Raw genomic sequence first — 22,523 nt, forward strand, 5'->3', positions numbered from 1 at the left:
ATACAATAAACGCCCCTTCAAGATCAGCTTTAAAAAAGAAATGCAAGCCGTCAAAATTGTATTCTACTTGTATCCAGCACAAGCTGACTGTGATCGCTGAGTTTTAAGGCTAATATAGTACTGTAAGCTTAAATGTATAAAACTCCAATATATTTAAATCCAGTGTGAAGCTGTTTTTGTCTGAGTGAGAAGCCTGCTGAATTTAATTGTATCCGGCACAAGATGGCTGTGAGCTGTGCGTTCAACTTAGCATAAGTTTAAATGTGTCTGCAAAATCTGTTTCCACTTGATTTGAATCAATCTTGAAGCTGTCAACTTTGAATTGTATCCAATGACCATTTGGGTATTTTTTTATTTTTTATTTTTTTATTTTTTTAACTGTATACGGCACACCAAGTCAAATAACAATACTGTACATTCAAACGGCTCACCTAACTTTGAAGCGTTAACTGCTCTGTTCAGAACCCAACTGACTTTGAATAACATCCATTGCAGCATCCGTTTAGACAGAATTAGAAAGCAAGGTTGCGGACAAGCAAATGTTTGTTTTGTAGCCGCATAACAGCGACCAGCCAGCAGACCCCCTGCAAGCACACAGAGGAACAGGCTGGGTGATGGCGGGGGGGGAATTTCTGTGTACTGCCAGCAGTGCTGCAAAGTGCATTGGAGGGGAGCACCTGCAGGGAGCGGCTCATTAACCCCAGCGTTGAGTCCTGATGCTTTAATTGGCTGGAAGGACTTGTTTAAGAACAAGTAGCCATCTTGAGCTTTATTGCGCTAATTGCTCTGCGGAGGCTCTGAACCTCTGACCGCGCAAACGTACACATTGCAGACGCAGTGCCATCAATCATTTCATGGTTGATGCCAACATCAAAGATGACGTCTCAATGTCTATGTTCATTTTCGTTTTTACACATTTTCAAGCAAAAGTCTTGAAAACTTAAGACAATGTATAGTGTTCTCCCAATACAATGTATTAAAAACTAGATTGTATATTCTTAAAAATAAGAAAAAAAAGAAAAGAAAATATCAAATTTGAGCCACTGCCGAAACTAAATGCTACATACTTTTGTTGTGCTAACATTAGCCTCCATGCTAGCATACAGACTTACTTTTAGTTCATTGTTAAATTTCCAATAAAAGTGATTAAAATCTATGGAATATTGTGTTTTTATATCCTAAAAAGATTTAACATGAATTCATTTTTTCAACAGTAAGTTAAAGACAAAATGTGTGTTATTAAGAAATGACTTCTTTGGAAGCGCATTGGCTGTTAATATAGAAAATGTTGCGCGTCCCTTCTGTTTTCACGGCAACAATTCACACATATTGCCAGACCAGCCTGGACATCATTTGTGTTTCACTAGCATTACCAAGTCCAGACTTGTGTGCATTGCTTGTACAGTAGTGGCTCTTCGCATAAATTTGACTTATTTTTCCAATAAACGTACACAATCTGGATTACTCTTTTTCAGTACTGTATATAAAAGAAAACTCTATTTCACATCAATTCTCTGAGTCACTCCACAAACTGCACAACTATTAAAGCAACATTAAGTCCTTAGTTACCTTAAAAGCCACTTTTGACAGTACACTGCTCAGTAATAAAGAGAATGTATGTTTCCCTCCTGTTGTCATGGCGACCTTGGATTTCTCAGCATCGTTATACAAAATGGACTACTTGGACACATTTCTTATAATTGTCAGCTATTCTCTGTAGTTTGCTGTTTTGGGGCTCAGGCACTGTGTTGAGGTCAATTGAGGAGCTTCATTTTGATAAAATGAGTGCTTTGCTAGACGGTGTTAATTACTGACAATAGTTCCGGAGCATTACTTTAGCGACTATTTCCACATATTAGTAGACCAAAGTGGACACCTTTTATGTTGTGCTAGCATTAGCATCCCAGCTACGACCCAGCTAAAAATGAAGGAACATGCCATGTCAACACAAGAAGGCCAAAACTACGGTGTGTAACCAAAACCTCAGAACTGTGACACAAAAAGGTGCTAACCACTCGGCCCGCATGCTAATAGACACGTAAAATGCTAATAGACTCAGAAACCTCCAATTAATGCTAACAAAATACTGTTGAGCATTGCAATGTGTGATGTGACTGCCAAACACACGACAATGTAAACATCTTCCATTTATGTGACTAATGTAGTCAGACATGACTTAAGGACACAATTATGTTTGACCTGTGGACAGTCTGGACACAGCGCGTGTTGTGTGCACGTCCGTGTGTGTATGTGTAGCGCTCGACTAAAAGCCTGACAGCTGCCTGCAGGCACATTGTGGGGGGGGGGGGGGGGGGGGGGGGGGGGGGAGCTTGATGAGCAGAGCCACGGAGGACAAGCAGGCTGCTTATCAACAACGCGCCTTGAAAGCAACGGCGGTGGCGGCAAAGAAAGGTCAGGCGGACACAGAGCGCTTTGCAGGGAAATAAGACAACAAACATTAAGAATCATTTGTCTCGTGGTGATAACGGCGACATTAAAGATGCTAGTTTGTTATGATAGCTTTCAAATGATGGAACAGAATAAATAAACATCAGACGGGTTAGATTCATGTCATGTCAGCAAGGGAGTTCGTAAAAGCGAGGTACACACATATCCATTAATTTACATAATAATGAACAGCCAGAGCCACGTTTAACTACATTTGGAGCCTTGTGTTATTCAATAAGTATATATAAGCAGTATAAAAATCTAAGAAAAAAATAAATGATTAATAGGTATGGTGTTTCTCATTATCTGTTAGCATTAGCATAAAGCTAGCGGAATAAAGGCTAAGCTGTGTGTGTATACACGCAATCCAAGCTATATTTTCGTTTCCATTTTTGCATCTGATTTCCATCAACAGACACTTCCTGATAACGAAAGGTGCATTCACGAGATGATCTCAGACTCGCTAATGTTGCCATTTGATAACGGAGGCTTTCGCAGCGGTCTGGAAAATATTCCGGCGGGGGAAGTCGGCATGCAATGCGGACTGGGTGACAAACTGCGAATCGATAGCTCAACAAAGTGCGGCTGCATTAAAACATTGCAACAATTGTGCGATTTAGCCTCCGAATTAACAACCGTGCCTATTCTTTTCCCAGGCGCCATCCTTCAAATGAACGGCTCCCATCATCATCGCTGCGGCAGCTATCAATGCTTTAGTTCAATAAACATAAAAATGCTGTGATGTGAGATGATTAAAACTCACAGAGAAAAAAAAAATGGACCATCTGCTCTGTTGTTATTCACTGTGAAGGGAACATTTGCACCTGATGGTTTGAGGTTGCGAAGTAATGACGCTAATTATCATAAAGATTGATTGATTGATTGATTGGGCAGGGGGTTCTCCCTCCCATCCTGTAGGTGGCAGTAATGCACACTGTGTGGCTAAACTAAGGAGAAGACCAAATTATTCTCTATATTCGTTTTAAAACAAAATTTGTCAGTGCTTCCTCGTGAAAATTCTTTTATCTCACTCTGTGAAATTACTCAAAAAAAATAAATAAATAAAGTTGAAAGTGATTGAACGAAAAGTTTATACAAACTTACCTTGTTGGTGCTCCGGATTGCAACTGGTTGCGTTCATGAGCTCCGATGTTAAGCACTTCCTTTCTTTTATGATTAGATGCCTTAGAAAATAGCTTAACAAAAAAAAAAAAAAAAAAAGTGTACTGTACCAAAATTGTACATTCGAGACACACATTCATAACTAGCGCCTGAGTAAAAAACAGCCATAGTTACGACATGCTCCCTAAACTATGTGCCAACGGCGAATGCTAAGCTAATGCTAATGCTAATATCCCTGTTTTCCATTACTTTGGGTGGGACAGTCGCCATTGCCAACATGGCCGCCACATCAACACTTGTTCTCGTTCACTTCAAGTCTGTTTATCTAAGGATATGCTAAAATGGTTATGCTAAAACATATTTTCTTGAAAGTTCCCTCTTCTGAGCCAACCATCCGTTTTGTAAATTCCTGGTTTAGTGCCAAGAATCTCCATGAACTGCCATGGAAAGTTTCCAACTTTGAAAATTCTCATACGAATGCAGCCCGTGTATAGCAAAAAAAAAAAAAAAAGCTGCGCTGAGTAACTAACACTGAGCCGCCTTGTTTTTCACATCATGAATGTCGCGCGAGCCTCAGCTGGATGCAACAGCCGAAATAGACTCCAGCAGCGTAGATCTTTAAATAGAGGCGTCACTTCCGACTCAATCAAAAGGTAGCAGAGAGAGACGGGGCCCAGCCACCGCGTCGAGTCTCTTCATCTCCTAGCGCAAACACGGCCCCTGGAGAATTGAACACGCGGCGACGTGAAGTGCCGTATGCCGCTTGCGTTCCGAGCAGCTTCCTCTCTACTTCCACACTCGGAGCGCAGAGGAACTTAGCGAAGAACATCGAGGAACATCTGGCGCGTCCAGAGAGCCCGTCTGCCGTCGCTTGTCGCCGCCGAGTCATCACAACAGCTGATCCGGCGACTCCATCAGAGTGGAGAAAATTCACTCGCCGACTCAATTATGCAGGAGGTGTGAATAAAACATGAGGCCGGCACGACGGAATGTATACACGGGCCGAGGCCGGGCCGCCGCCGCCGCCGCCATCTGCCTGACGCCGTCCATCGGATGTGAAAGGACAACATGCATACGTATGCTCATTTTCTTGCACAGAACACATTATGGAAAAGTTACCTGTTTTCTAGGTTTGGTCATGTGACATTCACAAGCTGAGCTGTGATTGGTTGCCTGAGCCCTTGTGATGTCATTTTCAGTCGACAGCAAGTTGCAAATTGTGTTTTTAAAGGTATTAATTGTACATGAAAAATAATGAAAATATGAACGTTATTATAGGTAAAATATTCATGTTTGACTTCCAAAAATGTCTAAATAAGTAAAGTATCCGTAAATAAGCAAAGCATTCTGCCATTATACTTCGCAGGTGAATAGTCATTGTAATGAGATTCCCTGCGCTAGCAAAATTAGCACATCAATCTGTGCTTCTACACAGATTTGTTGCTTTTAATCAACTTTATCAGAATTTTGGATACAGCTCTTGTATTGGATGCCATTGGGTACCTACAATTGTGCTCATAGTGTGTGTTGTCACCCCAGAAAGAATAAAAATGCCTCATGTGAGCCTCATTAAAGATTCTCCCTCCATGCACTTTATTAATCATCCTTGCTTTAGTGGGCCAGTAAATATGGCTGCTCACAGCTCTGGGGAGCGCACGAAACACAAAATACACACAGCATCACATCACGTGCGTGCCTCTTCCTCCCAAACAACACACTCACACACTCATATTTAGAGTATAAGTGTGCAGCATGGATGTGCAGCTGATCTCCAGGGAGCCCGACCCGGCTCAGGTTCTTGCGGGACTCAGCTGCTCGCTGCTTTCCGGAGCATTCACGATGGTATAATTTGCCGTTTTCAGATACGGATTCCCGCTTGTAAGCAGCAAGGCGACCGTCTCTCTCTTTACTATCCCGACGAAAGCCCCCCCCTGACCCCGTCGCCCGACTCCATTAGGGTGCTAGCCGGCCAGAGCGGCATCCCACCTTATTATGGGATGTCGGAGGCAGGCAGCATCATGCGTTGGGCCGGATGTGCCGTGATGAGACAACAGGATGCAAGCCGAGGCAGCCCTGCCACTCGGCTGCATCCATGTGCACGGGCTGAATAATGGAGGATGTAATTAGGCCTTGTTTCTATGCATGGGAGTGCACTTAGACTTGATGTCTCCAACCAGGCTGCCACGCACGCCATTATTGCCATTATCGGAGTTCGATCTCCCTGAGAAAGTGATGGGAGCCAATTAGAGCTTGTACGGGGCAACGCGGCTCGGAGGGCAGAAAAGGGATGTTATTCTGGGCAACAACTTTTGCTTATATCACAAAAAAATAAAAAAAAATAAAAAAATCAAACTCTTAAAAATGTTTAAGCTAGCTTTTGTCAATTAGAGATTCCATCACCGAGTACTTCCCCATTCATTCCACAAAAAGACACAATTCGATTGTTTCCAAAGATTACAAAAATAGATTTTAGGTCCACTTGAAATAACAACAACAACAATATAAGAGAACGAGGGCGTTAAGGAAACTGAGGGAGCATTTTCGGTCATTTCTCTGGTTCAAGAAAAGATTAAGCTACTCAAGAGGAGAGTGAGGGTGGCAAGAAAATGGACAAATGCATCCCAGTGGAGACTGTGGAGTTTAAGATTGCAAGTGTGAAACACAACAGGATAGGGAAACTGAAATTAAAAGTAAATAAATAAATAAATAAGTAAGTAACACATTGCATTGGATACATCACAATAAGTCGCCCACAATAAGACTGCATTTTACTCATGAGGAGACTAAGGGCAGCAAGAAATGGCGTCTGCTGAACTACAAAACCTGTGCTGAATTGAATGCATGAAGCAATCTTATATGATATTAAATTAAAATTAAAATTAAAATTAAATTCAATTAAAATATATATATATATATATATATATATATATATATATATATATATATATATATATATACATACACATATATATATATATATATACATATATATACACACATATATATATATATACATACATATATATACACACATACATATATATATATACATACATATATATATATACATACACATATATATATACATACATATATATATATACATACACATATATATATACATACACATATATATATACATACACATATATATATATATATATATATATATATACATACACATATATATATATATATATATATATGTGTGTGTGTGTGTGTGTGTATAGAGAGAGAGAGAGAGAGAGAGAGAGAGAGAGATACAAAATAGTTTTTTTTTTATATTTACCCTCTTTTAAACTCATCTCTTATTAGCCATTACATTTTTTTTTTTTTTTTTTTTATTGTGAATATCTGCACCGATAATCAGCACAGCTGCTAATACCAAATATAATTAGACTATCTTCTATGTTTTAGCAAATTCACGGTATGTGCACTGCCCCTAGTGGCCAATGTATGCACTTCAGAAGGAGCCACACAATGAATGTACGATGAAATGATTAACATTCAATTTAATTATTATGATAATTATTAGTGTATATATTTTTTAATACTACTAAAACACGCGACAATGTGTTTTCTTGTTTTGTTTTGTTTTTTTGTTTGTTTGTTTTTTCAGGGGCAGAACGCATTAATGGCATTTCCATTTATTTAGCTGGGGAAAGACGATTTGTGGTGATCAAGGCACCACTGTATTGCTGTCTTGAGTGAAATGGTTATTAAAAAAATTAAAAAATAACAAATTAAAAAAAATACATAAATTAAAAAAAAAAAAAAAAAGTGTAGGCTATGTATGGAAGGAAGTTATGAGCACTCACCGGGTTTGACCGTCTTGAGGCGAACCGGCTCCCGAAAGTGTCGTATGACAGCCAGCGTGTCCCGGTTGGTAAGTCCACTGACGGGCGTCCCGTTCACCTCCAGCAGCACGTCGCCGTAGTAGGGCAGCTTCCCGACGTGGCACACCAGCACGTCCAGCTTCATTTGACCCAGGTGCGGGAACTGGCCCACCTCGGCTCCCCCCAGCACCTCCACCACGGAGCCGAAGTCGCCCAGGTTGCCCCACGACACCGCACACTCCACCACCTTACCGGACCAGTGTTTCTTCTTCTTCAGCGTTCTGGACATGTCGGCTTCACCTGGTTGCTTTGACTTGACAAGTCGATAGAAGGCTGGCTTTTTTTTTTTTGCTTTTTTTTTTGGTAACGTCGCGGCCTAATCAATCCGAGCGAGTGAATCTGCAGCTCGGTTCATCTCCCTGAGTGATTCCCACCCATGGAAGGTGTGCTGGAGTGTCATCCGCGCGGTAATTCCAACGAGTGCTCCCTGTGCGTAAAACGCAGCAATCACGGCGTCGCTCTCCTCCGCGTAATAATTTTTAAAAAGAGACCCAAAAAAATAGGACGTCAACGCGGCGTGTTCGGATCACAGCACGCGGCAACGAGAACGAGCGAGGACGCGTGGACGCACGCAGACAGACGAGCAGGCGGCTCCACTGTGTGCGCGCGCGCCGTGGAAGTCCAACCCACGGCGGTAGCGGAGGCATCTGATTCCGTAGCAGGTTTGAACACACCTGGCACCGCCGAGACTCGTTGCAGCTCCGTCCGGAACGCTACGCCCCCTTTTCGTTGCCGTGCGCACTGACGCCTTTTGCGCTTGCGTGGCCTGCTGCCGCTGGCGCCATCTTGCGGCGGAACGGTGCGTGGATTCAAGTGTCCTCAAACTCACCCTGAAAATTGAAGCTTACAACTCACTTTGAAGATAGAGTGGCGGTTTTAGCTTGAATGGCACACACACCGGGGTAGATTTTCTTTCGCATATTGAATTATAAGCAAATATGAATAATAATAAAATGAAAAAAAAAATTAAGGAAACAAACATATTGTATGCCACAATTTCACCCTCTCCTAAAAAAAACAACAACATACAAAAACATTCACGTTTTTCATGACAAGCTGACTTTACCATTAGCTTAAAATGCTAATGCCAACACAAAACTGAATGGAGTATTGGCATTTCAATTCATCTCAATGGAAAGATGATTTGAGATGCGAGTGGCATTCTGTTGACTTTCATTGCTTCTGCAGCGCCAACTAATGATGAAGCCACGGTGCAATTTGCTGCTCCAGTTCCCACCAGATTTATTTATGTAGGCATCACGCCACATTACGCGTATTTTTGGTTGTCTGTATTTAACGGCATTCAAGTGCGCGACAAAATCAACCATGAATTATCACTTCTTTCCTCATCTGCAGCCTTGCTCATGTATAATTGATGTTTAATGAGATCCTGTGCTGTAATGTAAACACTGAGGAGGTTTGTGTGAAGGTGTTCGTCAAATTTTGTCGGAATGTACATTTTATTAAGTGAGAGGTAGAAGAAGACAGTAAATGTCATTCATTTTTATGGTTGTATGATAAATGGTGATGTATGCGCTTGAATGGAGAAGCTTGGTGTCAGCACTCTGACTCAGAGCACAGTCATAGGTCAGTGATGTCATGCCAAGTTCATTAAAGGTGAAGATGTAACCCGGGGGTCCTGGAAGCACTCGTATTATGTTGCGGGTAAAATTTATAATAGGGGTGCAACTACAACTAAAAATTATTTTCAGAGTCTATTAATCTGTCAATTATTTTTGTTGATTCATCAATTAATCGGATTAATATATATATATATATATATATATATATATATATATAATTTGGCCCATTGCGTGTCACACTCATCCTTTTCAACAGGGGTTCTTGGACATAATTGTGACATAAAATAAAATAAATTAAAAAAAAACAGTGTATCTTGTAGAACACTATTCATGTTTATTGTCTATAATAGCTATGTAACAAAAATTATTTTCAATTTTAATAACACATGCTTTACACAATGTACATGGTCCAAAAATAAAATTGGAAACAAACTTCAATAATAATAATAATAATAAAAGAATAACGCCAGAGCATTTTTTTTGTTTTCACCCTACTGGCAAACTTTGGTATCGAGGGAAACACAGTGACATTGAGATGACAACAATAATGTAATGTATGTCACACGGTGATGATTATTAACAATGTCATGTAGCTCCTTTAGGTAAACTTGTGAAAGCATCCAAAAGGGAACACAGAGATGGGTCAAATGTAGAACAAGAAAAACAACATACGTACATCTGGAATGTGTAAATTCTGAAGTAATAATTACTAAAGTAAACATAATAATTACTAAAGTAAACATAAAAAAATGTAAATGCACATAAGGCTTCGGAAGTTTGACTGCTTACATTTAAAAAAAAAAAAAAAAAAAAAAAAAAAAAAAAAAAAAAAGCAATGAAATAGCCTCAACGTACCACTGCAAGACTTGAGTGTCTCCATTTGAAAGGACAGTACCGTTTTACGGCATGACAATGAGGAATGTGCGCCATGTCGGCAGCAGAGGAACAAAATCCAAGTGCAAAAAAAGGCGACGTAAAGACGTCATTGTTTCAGTTCTGCATGCTGCATTAGATGTAATTACAGAAAAAAAAAAGTGAGAGTATAGTGGAGCCTCCTCAAGTCAAAGGGACCTTAACGGACAACTTGGGAGTTTGAAGAATATTTGGAAGAGGGACAAAATAGGTTTCAAGTATCTTCGTTATTAGCCTAATTTAATTCAGTAGTTGAAAAATTAGCAACCATGTCAATATATTTTATCTTTAATGATGTGTTTAGTCTAATCAGCAAAATGATCAATGTACTGTACTGCAGTCTTTAACTTGCTGCCACAATATTGATTATAAAAAAAAAAAAACACCACCAGCAATGCGCTTACAAAAAAAAAAAATCTGAAAATGATCAAATAGGACTTCGGCAACTATGCTTATAAGGCTAGTGTTGTGGAATTTTCAATTTTCCATAACACTAGTGATTTGTAAGCCACTTGAGAAATATCAATGATACTTGTACATTGTATATCGAAGTTATGCTGGACAATTTGTCAACACATACGGCAAAAATTTCACCCAGAATCTGAAAATTTTGAATTTTCTTTCGCTTATTTAAGGATTTTGTTTTAACGAGGAAAAGTGTGTGTTGATAAATGTCATCTGACTTGATACATGTACTAGGTGACAGTACATGTCTGTAAACACCTTTGTTCCCTCCCCATTACAGGTGACTAGTTGTACTTTTCTGAAGTCACTACTAGTAGTTATCTTCTCTTTACACATGCGCAACTGTTAGAAATGTTACTTAAAAGATCCCCTGTGTTGAGGTGGGATAGGCTCGTGTCAATTGTAACCCTAATGAGGAGGACAAGCATCTAGAAAACAAATGGACTGACAGCAGCCATCTTCTACTTACACGCTTGATAGAAATGTCACTTCCTGTACTGTCAAAAGGATTTTGAACTTCAGGGGGTTCCACTGAAATTGTCAGTACCAAACTTTTTCTTTTTTTTTTTAGAATGGAGATAAAGCGTAAAATGTCATAGAACTGATTACTAGCCTGTACATACAACATGTATAAAACAATACATTCTACACTTGTTTGTTTTTTTCACAGTGCCTTTTGTCTGCAGGAGGATGGTGGCATCAGTAATAATAAACGATCACTGTAAAATTAAGTGCCTGTGAGCGGTGAAGGGAAAACGGATCAGTGCACGTGTCACCTCGATGGAGGAGACTAACAAAAAAAACGTAAAGAAAAACATGATTGTCACATAAAATCAAAAAGGTCCTCCCAACTTGGTAAACTGCTTGAAGAGGCAGGCTGGATGAGTGCGTAAGGCCGAGGTTATTATATTCATATGTAATGCTAATACACACCACGTTGTGGCGTCACTGTCTCTACGCAGTTTTCAGTCGTCCACCTCTTGCTGCTTGTTTATATCTCGAAGGTGACCCCGTCACGCTGCGTACAAAAACGTCCCTCAAATCTTACATTCACGACGAGGTGGAGGTCGCTTTCGTTCAGTCAGAGGAGAGCGATGCATAAACACTCCCAGAGAGAATCTTTGGCAGAGTGTTGAAGGAGGTAGTGGGTGTCGGTCGGAAGAGGCCAGGCGGGGGGAGGGAGACTTGGAGGGATGGTCTATGTGGGTGCTGGATGGTCCTGAGGGTTAGTCCTTTTGGGGGGTAGTCTGTGGTTCTGCGTACTCGCCGCCGCATCCCCTGACGGAGGAAGTGTCCTGCCCCCTTGGGGCTTGGGGTTTTGCCTTTCGCTCCACATCGAGTTGCTCCACATCGAGTCTACAAATGGCCAAGAGAGGACACAAAAGATGTGTCAACATTCAAGTTCAGAGAACATTTAACAACCAAGTACAGTAAAGCCTCTGCTATCTGTCCATTTCCCAAAACGTGTCTGTGAGCAAGCTGATTTGAATTATCTGACAATTTTACAAATTGACATAGTATTGTTCCCCACACAAAATTTGTTCAGCTGTGACTTGACAGCTAGGATGGGTTAGCCATTTTCAAGTGAAAGTTGGGAGTCTGGCGGCCACACAGTTTGCCCCCTTTTTTTTTTTTTTCCCTAAGCAGAGTTGGAGTTTTAGCACAGACTAGCATTAGCCAACAGCACTACCACCTAATAACCATTAAAGTCTAATCCTTAGCAACATTGTTGAAGTGGAGGTGTGGTATTTTTGTTTGTTGATGTGTCCTCGAGAGAAAATAAAACAAAACAATGCTTTTATGGTCTTTATAGGGGCTCACTTTTTTATTCACCCCACACTCCAGGTTATTCGTAGCCACTCACCCATTCACGAGTCTCGAGCAACTAGATTGGGGGGGCAGGGTGAGTAGTGGCTTATTTGTATGGAGACAGGATTGCTCCTTCAAAGTATAGGGTGAAAAGTGTACTTCAAGACCCTTGGGGTATTTGGATGAAAACATGGTAAAATGCCCAATATATATCCTTTAAATGAATCGGACAGAAAGTCTACAAAGCAAAATTACCCGTTCTAATCACTACATATCGATGTTTTTGCTGCTGCCTAATAGGCCAGAAAAGTCTGATTATCGAGCGAGTGTTTGGACTCTGGGGAAAGGTGGTAATCAAAACACAAATTCTTATAATCTATTTAAAGAGCTTGTAGGGGGAAAAAAAAAGAAGAAAGAATTGTTTAAAAATACCTTTGGGATTTCGTTATGAAATACGGTTGGAGGTTATGAAGGGTGTGCAAGGAAGTCATTTGCACTGTGGCAAAAAAAAAAAAAAAAAAAAAAAAGTACATCACCATGTGGCACATTACTGCCGTACTTACTAGTATGTTCCCACTGCATTTTCAAATTTATAGCCTCCAAGTATTTTTCATACAAACATTTACTGTAATTAGTAATTTAACAGGACATTCCAAGTTGCATTACATTGCCTGCCGTGTCGACCCCCAGTTCTTACCACTGGCACAATCTTCCATTGAAGCGTGGCTGCCGGGCCTCTCCGAGTCGTGTTTGCCGAGGAGGCGCTCCAGGGCGGCGTCCTCTCGCCGAGTGCGCTCAGCGAAGCTCTCCTTGAAAACCGGCAGGTCTTTGTCCAGTGCGTCGTCTTCGCCCAGGTAGGCGTAGGGGCAGTAGTCCCGCGTTCGAGAGTAGATGTTGGCGTTGTCGTAGCAGTCGGAGCAGATGACCAACGGACCCGCACCACCTTTTGATATGAGACGCACAAAGTTTTACTTGCGTTAGTTTGTTAGACTATGAGAAATTCTATTTGGTTTCTGGTTACCCTTGAAATCCCATTATTAGATTTAACCCCATTCTTTGTAATTTTATGGACTGATAACATTCCCAAAAACATTCGAGACTGAATGCAAATGACTCATAAGACGAGCCATATGACAAGCAGACCTGAGGGGGCTCCACCTGGTCCGTCACGAGCCTCCCCGGGTTGGAAGCTGCTACGGCCCGTGAACAGAGAGCCCACCCGGCAGTGAAGCCGTCCGTTACCGTCCGTTTCCACCTCGCTGCCTGCGTCTCCGTAGCACACACCTGGGACGCGCACGAGACAAGTGAGTCGCGAACCTTCAGCGGAAACATTTCATAATCGAGCCTTCGACCGCTTTTTTCTTAGTTACAAGCAATGTGGACAGATGCTTTATATTCACTACCGAATACTACACAGCCGCCATGTCACTGAGTTCTGTGTGAATCTACCAGGGCAGCAGCTCTTAAGTCTTTTTAGAATAGAGCATTTTACCCATCATCCCATCAAGTATTCCAGTTGTCAAACCAAGATGTAGTTTAAATTATTAAACACCACATATGCATGTGTTATGTTTGTCTATTTGAGGTTGCCGCAGTAATAAGAAACAGATGTGTGCGTGTGGTTCAAGAGGTGACGCTTACTGTCTGTGCCCTTGTGCACGTATCCATTGGAGAACGGAGGCATGAGCTGCTGGTGGCTGCCAGCCTCAGAGTTGCTGTAGCCTTCCGGAGGTTCTGACAAAGTCCCCTGAGAAGACAGGTAGCTGGGGATGTCCGCCGGTAAATTCATATCATCTGAGGAAGGGAAATATCATATTTTAATGTTAAGTGATTCACAAGTTGTCCAGAAACATTTTTTTTGCTAACCTGTGTTGGTGATGCTGTAGTCTTCACTCTTCCTGCGCATGTGATAGATGACAATGACCCACACCAGTGAGGTTCCAACCACGCAGCAGACCACCACGATCACCACGATGCCCACGGTGGTCCAGCCGTCCTGGTCATACCCGGCGGCGGTGTCGCAGTTGGGCGATGGCGAGACGCCCAGGTAGATGTGGCCGCGCTCGGTTCCCAGCGTGTTGGACATGATGCAGGTGTACTTTCCGGCATCGCTGGGGCCGGCGTCCACTATGATCAGGAGTTGGTTGGCGGCGGCGAAGAAGTGGCGCTCAGTGAGCACCAGGGGACCGTCGTCTTTGGTCCAGTTTAAGCGTGGGGCGGGGCTTCCTCCGGCTATGCACTGGAGCACGGCGGTTTCGCCTCTCGCCACTGTTCGGTCCTCCAGGGGTCGCATAAACGAAGGAGTTTCTACAATAGGAACAGATGTCATTGCTTAATGCAGTCACTCTCAACCACAATGTCACAGAGTGGCCAATGTCACTTAATTAGTCTTAAAATTATTACTGTATTTACTACAAATACGCAACTTGGTTCGTCCATTTATGCTAGCAACATTACCGTGACAGATACAAGATCCAGTGGATGGTAAAAGGTACCGGTACTAGTATATTGTATAGCTGTGTAGCCAGCTGTTTACTGCTTTTACTGTTTACTGATTACTGCTTTCCTGGCAGGTGCTGCAAAACAACTGAAAAGTTTTGTCTGAGGAGAGCCAAAAAGAAAAAGGGAAGCTACACAGATAAAAGGACAGTCAAGGATCAACAATGGCCAGGTTTTCACTTGCTGGAAAAAAAATGTCGCAATGCGCTTGTCCTGGGAAATGTGGTCTTCCTCCAGGCATAACATTACTGCTTTTGCCCATATGGCGCCGCCATAATCAATGTAAACTGAAAGTTCCTTAGTGTTGCTTTAAGTGGATGCAGTGTTTGTGCCCTATCAGTGATAATTAACAGTGACAATCTGTCTAACCAGCGGCAAAATCTCCTTTTTTATTTCCTAGTAGAATTCTACGTGAGCACTTCCAAACATGGTCACGCTGGCTGTGTGATGTGTGACTATTTCACTTTGAGCGAGTGCAGTGTGAAAAGGGAAAACATCTTTGTTAAGCTCTTTGTTGTTGAGATTATTGACAATATACTGTACAAGCAGAGAGCCTCACTGGACCTTCTCTGCAATTTAATTTTACCATGTCAACATTTGTCTAAACATTCACATGAGTAAAAGTACACAAGCAGCACGATTCAAGTCGTAATCGACAACTCACCTAGGACGGTCAGTGTGGCATTGGCAGACAAGCTGCCCGCCGCGTTCTGCGCCGTGCAGCTGTACACTCCCATGTCCTCTGTCTTCACGTTGGCGATAAAGAAGATGTCGTCGTCCGGCATCACATGCATCCTGCGCTCGCGGGCGGCGGGAAAGTCGGTCCCGCCGTCCTTCTGCCAAGCGATCTGTGGCAAAGGGTGGCCCTCTGCGGCACACTCCAGCCTGGCCATGGTCCCAGTGCGGATGGTCAGATCCATGGGGGTCTTGAGAAAGGATGGCAGCTCTGTGGAGAGAGGAGACACACATTAGAATCAAAAATGAGACAGCATTGCTCCTGTCAAATCTAGGCATGAAACGATTGGCCATGACAAATATGCTCACCGTTAACCGTGAGCTTGGCCCTGTTGGAGTAGTTGGCGCCAAAGTGGTTGGACACCACGCACTGGTAGCTTCCCTCGTCGGTGAAGTTGACGTTGAGGAGGTGCAGCACGGTGGTGTAGATCAGCTCGCCCTCCTGGTACCGGGCGTAGTTTTGTACCTCGGCATCGTAAAGCACCTCGCCATCCTTCCGCCACGCCGTGCTCATTGGCGAGTCACTGCTGCTCAACGCCACGCAGCTCAGGGTCACGTTGTTGCCGCGCATCGCCACCGACGTCTCGGGATGAGTGGTGATCCGAGGCTTGGGGAAGTCCTCTATCGAGTTAAAAGATTCACATCAATTAATGAGTTACATTTGGATTATTTGGTGTGAATGCACCTCCATGACAAAATCAAGTCGACACAAAAGCACGGACCACAAACAAAATCTTCGGGTCTGACAGAAAGCACACTGTGACCGAGCAGGCTGGTCGGGTGGGCGCAAACAGCTGATACAGAATGAAGAAAGCGGCTGTTGGTGAGCCAGGGTCCGAGCCACTGCATGTGACAGTCGCACAGAAGGCTGCTTGTGTTGAGGATGCTAGGGAACAAAAACGTGATAGTGAGAAAAATGCTTCATTACCCAAGAAAAACTTGGTTTGGTTTTTACTTACAAGACTTTCAGCTTTGTATGCAGCAATGCCTCAGGATGTATTGACATAATGTCATTCCTACTGAGGTCTCTGGCAAAATAAGACAAAAATGCAGATTACAAGGAAGTCTGATATTTTTTTTGTCAAATACAACAATGCAGTCTGAGATAGAGGAAGCAGGTGTTCCTATAATACACTCACAGGTGCTCCAACTCCTCCAGACCCTCAAAGGCTTTCTTGGTGATTGACTTGATCTTGTTCTGCTGTAATATTCTACAAAACAGAATGTTTGATGGTGAATTAGTTGCTCGACAAACAACTTCTGTCACGCACAGCTTTTGTTTAGGCTGCACGATGCAAGAAGCAGACATCTACATCAACACAAATAGATAAACAAGCCTTTCCGTGTCCTCACAATGTGTTCAGCTTTTTCATTCCATCAAACACGCAGATGGAGTCTTCGATGGCCCAAGAAATTTCATTGTTGTGAATGTCTCTGCCAAAACAAAGAATCACATTAGTTTTGAGACACACATTGTGTATGCACACACTGAACTTGGGAGTGGAAGCACATTTCGAAAAGGTAACTTGTAGGAGACCTTAAGTGGTCAGTCCTTGTTATGTTAGGAAGGTACTATGACGGAATGTACACTAACGTTTGAATGCTTAATACAAAGCAGGCTGTGTTAAATAATGCAACTCACAAGCTGGAATAATAACCAACTTGCTCTAGCTACCGTCTAATCAATAATGCTGTAAATATGAAGAAAGTCCAAACAGTGAAATTATAAATTGAAAGATTGTTTTCTCCTCTTGCAACCTAATCACAAAGGCCACACTTCCACATTGGGCCTCTCTTCCAATGAATGGGGAATGAACTGGCCCCTCATTTGGCAAAAAAAAAAAAAAAAGTCAGTTCACAGGCCCACGGACATGCCGGATGCCTTGCGGGACCGGGCTCCTTTTGTCCGTCCCCCCTCACGCTTGGCCACCTCTGAAAGAACTCCTGCACTCTCTCGATTTCCCTCTCACATGAAAGCACCCACGCTGGTGTGTCAAGCTTTCGCAGCTGACCTCCTTCTCGAGCCACAAATAATGAGTTCACAACATCCCCTCATTGCCTCGCAGATGGGTGTACGACGAAGAGGCCACATTTTATGTAATTAGTTCGCGATAGCACAGCAAGCAACCAAAAACAAGGGTCAGGCTTTATAAATTGTGTCAAACTTTAGCAGATGTAGTAAGCAAATACTATAGTCTGCATGGGCAGAGATGAGCAGTGTTTCATTACATCACAGGATGGTGTGCAAGCCCAGGAGGAACACCCAAAAGAGATCAAAATATTGCTGTCAATCACAATCTTGATCGAAAAAGGGAAAACTCATTCCCAAGATGATCTAGGAGCTATAACAGCGTGACAGCAGCATCTCTGCTCCGAACAACAGGGTGGAGGACTTTTGGGGTGGACAGTGCAAATGGCAAGAAACAAAGAGGGGAGAGAATTCTATAAAATAACATGTTGGGTGCTCTTTAACTAAGGCTGGATTTACATTGCATGGCTCAAGTGACAATTTCCATTAATTTATTTTTGCTCTAAAATGATAAAGTGGGGATATGTGGGCAAAAAAGTTCTTTACAATATGTTCTATGCGTCCGCCCCCACAAGTTTAAACACGGCATTTGATTTTTATCCATCTCAGCGGACAGCCATCTTGCTACTTGCTGTTGAATGCAAATGACATCATAGTTGCTCAGGACTCAGGTAACGACCAATAGGCTTAGGTTGCAGATGTCACATGACCAAACTCAGAAAACAGGTGGGTCGCGATTGGTCACGGAGCAATTTATAGTCTGAAAAATAGGGTACATGGAAAGACAGTTAAAAACAAAAGTCAGATATCGCCATTAAATCGGAATTGGCCACTTGCAGTGTAATTCCAGCCTAAACAGATGATAATGAGGAAATGAAAGCAACACAGAATAAATTTATGCGTGCAGACCTAGAAATGTGAACATTTGTTCAGTTATCTTCATTTGACTAAAGAGGAATCTACAAGTGCTACAAACTAAAGAGTGAAGCAAACAAACCTGCCATGTTCCTTCGGAATGCACAGACACCAAAAATGAGTCATAACACATTATTATTTCTGGAAAGCACATTATTTTTGTTATGAAAACAAAAGAAAAAGACCGAGTTTGATTCGTTGTCAGAAGTTCCATCAGTGATGGATGACAGTGTGAAAAGTTTGTGTGAATGATTCTGGAACGTTTTAGACCCAAACAGCTCATTCTTATTTCATGAGGTAAGACTTACAGCGTGCGCAGATTGGCCAGACTACTGAACACTCGCTCTCCCACGTGGCTGATGGAGTTCTCGCCAAGGTTCAGGCTCTCCAGCAGACCCAATCCCACAAAAGCAGTCTCCTCCAGTCTGGTCAGATGGTTGAAGGACAGGTCCCTGTACAGAACAAAAAGTAAATACACATTTCAAGATTAGATCAAGGAAATACTGTTGTACACAGCAGTGTTAAATGAGCTCCAGAGAACATTAAGGGGGAAAAAAGTAGTTATTCCAGATGTAAAGAAAACACATTTACAGCTCCTCCAGCTTTTGGCAAAACTCCCAGGCGTCTGGTCGGATGATGCCCACGGCGTTCTGGCTCACTCGCAGGTTACGCAGCATGCGCAGGCCGTACAGCCAACCTTTGTTCACCTCCGTTAGATTGTTGTGCTCAAGCTCTCTGAAACATCAAATGGTGTTTAATTAACTATCCATGATGGCAAAGAAGTGAAGACACGAGAAGGAAACAGTTGATGTTAGTTTGTCTTACAGGAGAATTACTGAATTCTTAAGACCGGAGTAACGTTAAACTCCACCCTTAACAATTCTCTTAAATCAATTTTCGATGTATTTGGGCAATATGAACGTTATTTTGAACTATTTATCTCTGTGATATTGTTTCTAACTAACAATAAATTAATATATACGCATCTAACGAACACTTTACAACCAAAGGGGAGCCATCTTGTCCCTTGATGTTTTCCAGACATTTCTTTTTTCTGGGAATTGTTGTTTTCGTTATTTAATACACGTTAATGTTGTTGCAGTTACAAGACAAGTTAATGTGTTAATTCAAATATTTGTTTTGGTGATTTTCAAAGCACAAAAAGTAAAGATAAACATACTGCTAAAGTTTGATGAGCAGCATCGTTGTAGTATCATAACAATCTTAATATAGCCATCCCTACTCACAATTCTTCCATGCTAATGAGTCCAAAAAAGGCCCCGTCCATGAGCTTGGTGATGCCATTCCGCTGCAACTTGAGTGACCGCAGTGCGTCCATCCCTTTGAATGTCAGGCTGTCGATGATCTTGATCTTGTTACGCTTCATTTCACTGACGAGTGACAGGAGAGAAGGAATTCAGTCAGTTGAAGAGTCGAAACATACATAATTTTTTGCGATGTCGCAATCATGTTTTTTGCACCCAAGTTTGAGTCACTTAATTCTGAGGGTATCTGATGATTGGGAGTCCGCATCCAATACGGTGGAAATGAATTGAATGCAAAAAAAAGAGAGTGCATCGATATCGTCACTCCCACTGCTATTTTAAGAGGAAACATGGTTTGTCTTTTTTTGTCAAGATTCTTTCTTTTTTTTTTTTTAAACATCCAGCGATACTTACAGAAATTGAAGACTGGGAAGTTTGAAGACTTTAGATGGCAGCGCAGTCAATCTGTTCCTGTTGAGTTTCAACACCAGCAAAGAACTGGAGATGTTGTCGAAGCAGCCTGGCTCCAGGACGCTGATCTTGTTATTACTCAAATTCCTGTAGAAGATTATAAGACAAATATAACAAAACTTGTGAAATCTTCCGCTCTTATAGCCAATAAATCCAGTTGAACTTTAGCCTGCGGAATCTTGGGGACCTACAGATATTTTAGCTGCATTGAGGGGAAGGTTCCCGCCCGGAGCTGGGAAAGGGAGTTGGAAGTAAGGTCCAGCGTCTCCAGGGACTCGTACGGCAGCAGCTGATGCATCATGAGCTCAGAAATGTGGTTGTGTATTCTGCACCATGCAAGACAGACGCATGTTTGAGGCAAGATGGAAAATTGACTTATTATTTATTCATGTAAGTATATTAGGAGAACAAATGACTCAAATAATTGTTCATAGGTACCTTTTTGCATTAATATATGAGTAATTTAGTATGGATTACAGTTTCTATTAATATAAAAAGGATTCAGATTTACTGTAAATTGTCCAGATAAGGTGATTTAACACTTACAGTGACAGTGATGTGATGTTTGCAGAAGCTTCTCCAAGGAAAGGGAGGGCTGTCAGGTCATTGTGGTTCATTGAGCTGAAATTAATTTTAACACACGTTACTTCAACAATGTAAAAAGGCTACACAGTCTTAAAAAAACTCACTATACAGCTATAAAGCTCAATTACAAGAGGTGCACTTTTTTTTTTTTTTATTACAACATCACTATTCAAGGGTTCGCCAACAGCGGGGCGCCAAAGTATGGTATAGGTTTAAGTTGCAATATCAACATTCACCACTAGATGGCAGACATGGCTTAGTTGCACTGCCCATACATTGCTAGGCCTAATACTTTTTTTTTTTTTTGCGGATTTTGAACGACAAAAATCGCACCTGAATATCAACATTTTAAACAAGTTGATTTTTGTGGTGGGTGGGAGACACAAAATGCTACCATATAAGTTGCCAATAAACGTTCTCTTCTATCATCTACCCATACTCATCTCTCTAAATTGCTTATAACAATCAATCTTTTGATTCATGCCCTATCAAACAAAACTAACCACCACCTCTCAATAATCAAACTACAACCTAACCACAATAATTAACACATTGTTAAATGTGTTAAACATTCATAGCTTTTTGTACCTCAACGTTATAATTTTACAAAGTCGGATACCAACAATGTTCTTGAGCTTCTTAAAACAAACTAAACATACAACTTTGCATATCAAAAATATGTTAAATAAGAGCCGAGGTGTTCGTTGGTCAAGTGTCAGTGTTACTTGTGATGTTATCGCCGAAGCAACTTCAGCACATCCACGCTAACTTGGCTAACAACTTACACTTGGTTTATCCCCTCCGGTAGCTCCAAGAGAGCCGTCGACAGCCGTTTCCTGTTACAGTCCAAAACTCGGACCTCGTCCGGTCCCGTGGAGCACGAGCAAGGAGCCGGGCACGTCTCGAGGCTCCAGGCACTCGCACTGAGAAACACGAAGACGAAGGCCGAGGGAAGAGGCCAACCTTCCGCCATTTTAAATGTCTTCCCGCAGGAGTAGCTGTGGAGCTACGTGGCTAACTCGCTTGAGACGTTAACACTTTCACTATTCGGCCGCCGAGATTTTTCCACAACTTGATGTCGGTCAAGCAGAAATACAATTTGAAATAGTGAAACTATCCCGGCTCCGAACGGAGCTACTAAGCGGAGTTAAGGCACAGTTTGAGCGCAGCATCTTGGCAGATTCCTCCTTTTCTTCTTCTTCCCCGTGCCTGCCTGGAATTCCTTCCGCTCCAACCTGGACAGGCGACCCAATACACCACTTTCTCCAGCGCCGCGTTCACACCATGTTTGTGTTCGGTTAAAGTGAACCGAATTCGAAGTCCTAAAATGTTCAACCGGGTTGTTTAAAAGCATTTGAAGTCATTTCATTGTCTCTGCGTTTCTTTGATAGCGCAACAAAAGCGCCCCGTTGTTGATGACATGGGATATTCTAGGCCCCGCCCCTTTTTGGCAAGATGTCGATGATTCTATTGGCCCTGGCGTAAGTATGTCAAGCTGGTATGCGAATGTGATTGGCTCTCACAACAAAACAATATGGGAAACTAGAGCTTCTTGAAATAAAAATATATTGTGACGAAAATGACATTTTATTCATTAAAAACTAAGATTTTGTTAGTTCTAATTGTTGATATGGCATGAGGTTATAAGTGGTACGATAATTTTAATTTTATAGCACTTCTCATGGAGAGGACTAACAAAGCTTCACATAAATACAACAGAATCATATGGAGGTTACATGGAATAAAACAAAAACTTTGCGTTGCCTTGCAAAACTCTTAACCCCCCCTC

General features: G+C 42.0%; 2 protein-coding genes across 2 annotated transcripts in view; both read right to left on the reverse strand.

Annotated features, from left to right (window-relative positions):
* The window catches only part of magi3b (membrane associated guanylate kinase, WW and PDZ domain containing 3b), a 131,221-nt gene extending 123,052 nt beyond the window's left edge, over window positions 1–8,169 (reverse strand). Inside the window, exon 1 of the mRNA XM_077528894.1 lies at window positions 7,389–8,169. Within this exon, the coding sequence (XP_077385020.1) occupies window positions 7,389–7,695 (307 nt within the window). The 5' untranslated portion in view covers window positions 7,696–8,169. The remainder of the gene's footprint in view (window positions 1–7,388) is intronic.
* Window positions 8,170–9,850: 1,681 nt separating this feature from the next.
* lrig2 (leucine-rich repeats and immunoglobulin-like domains 2) lies at window positions 9,851–22,502 on the reverse strand. Its single transcript, XM_077530967.1, has 18 exons — window positions 21,520–22,502; window positions 20,696–20,770; window positions 20,341–20,475; window positions 20,093–20,236; window positions 19,661–19,804; window positions 19,005–19,148; window positions 18,722–18,865; window positions 16,823–16,903; window positions 16,609–16,680; window positions 16,429–16,497; window positions 16,192–16,355; window positions 15,779–16,090; window positions 15,399–15,680; window positions 14,102–14,542; window positions 13,877–14,029; window positions 13,379–13,519; window positions 12,933–13,178; window positions 9,851–11,782 (listed from the first exon to the last, which is right to left on the reverse strand). Exons 1-18 carry the CDS (start codon window positions 21,705–21,707, stop codon window positions 11,625–11,627), a joined length of 3,093 nt encoding a protein of 1,030 aa, XP_077387093.1. The 5' UTR covers window positions 21,708–22,502; the 3' UTR covers window positions 9,851–11,624.
* Between the last annotated feature and the right edge of the window lie 21 nt (window positions 22,503–22,523).

Source organism: Festucalex cinctus, chromosome 8 (assembly GCF_051991245.1).
Source record: "Festucalex cinctus isolate MCC-2025b chromosome 8, RoL_Fcin_1.0, whole genome shotgun sequence".
Lineage (NCBI taxonomy): Eukaryota > Metazoa > Chordata > Actinopteri > Syngnathiformes > Syngnathidae > Festucalex > Festucalex cinctus.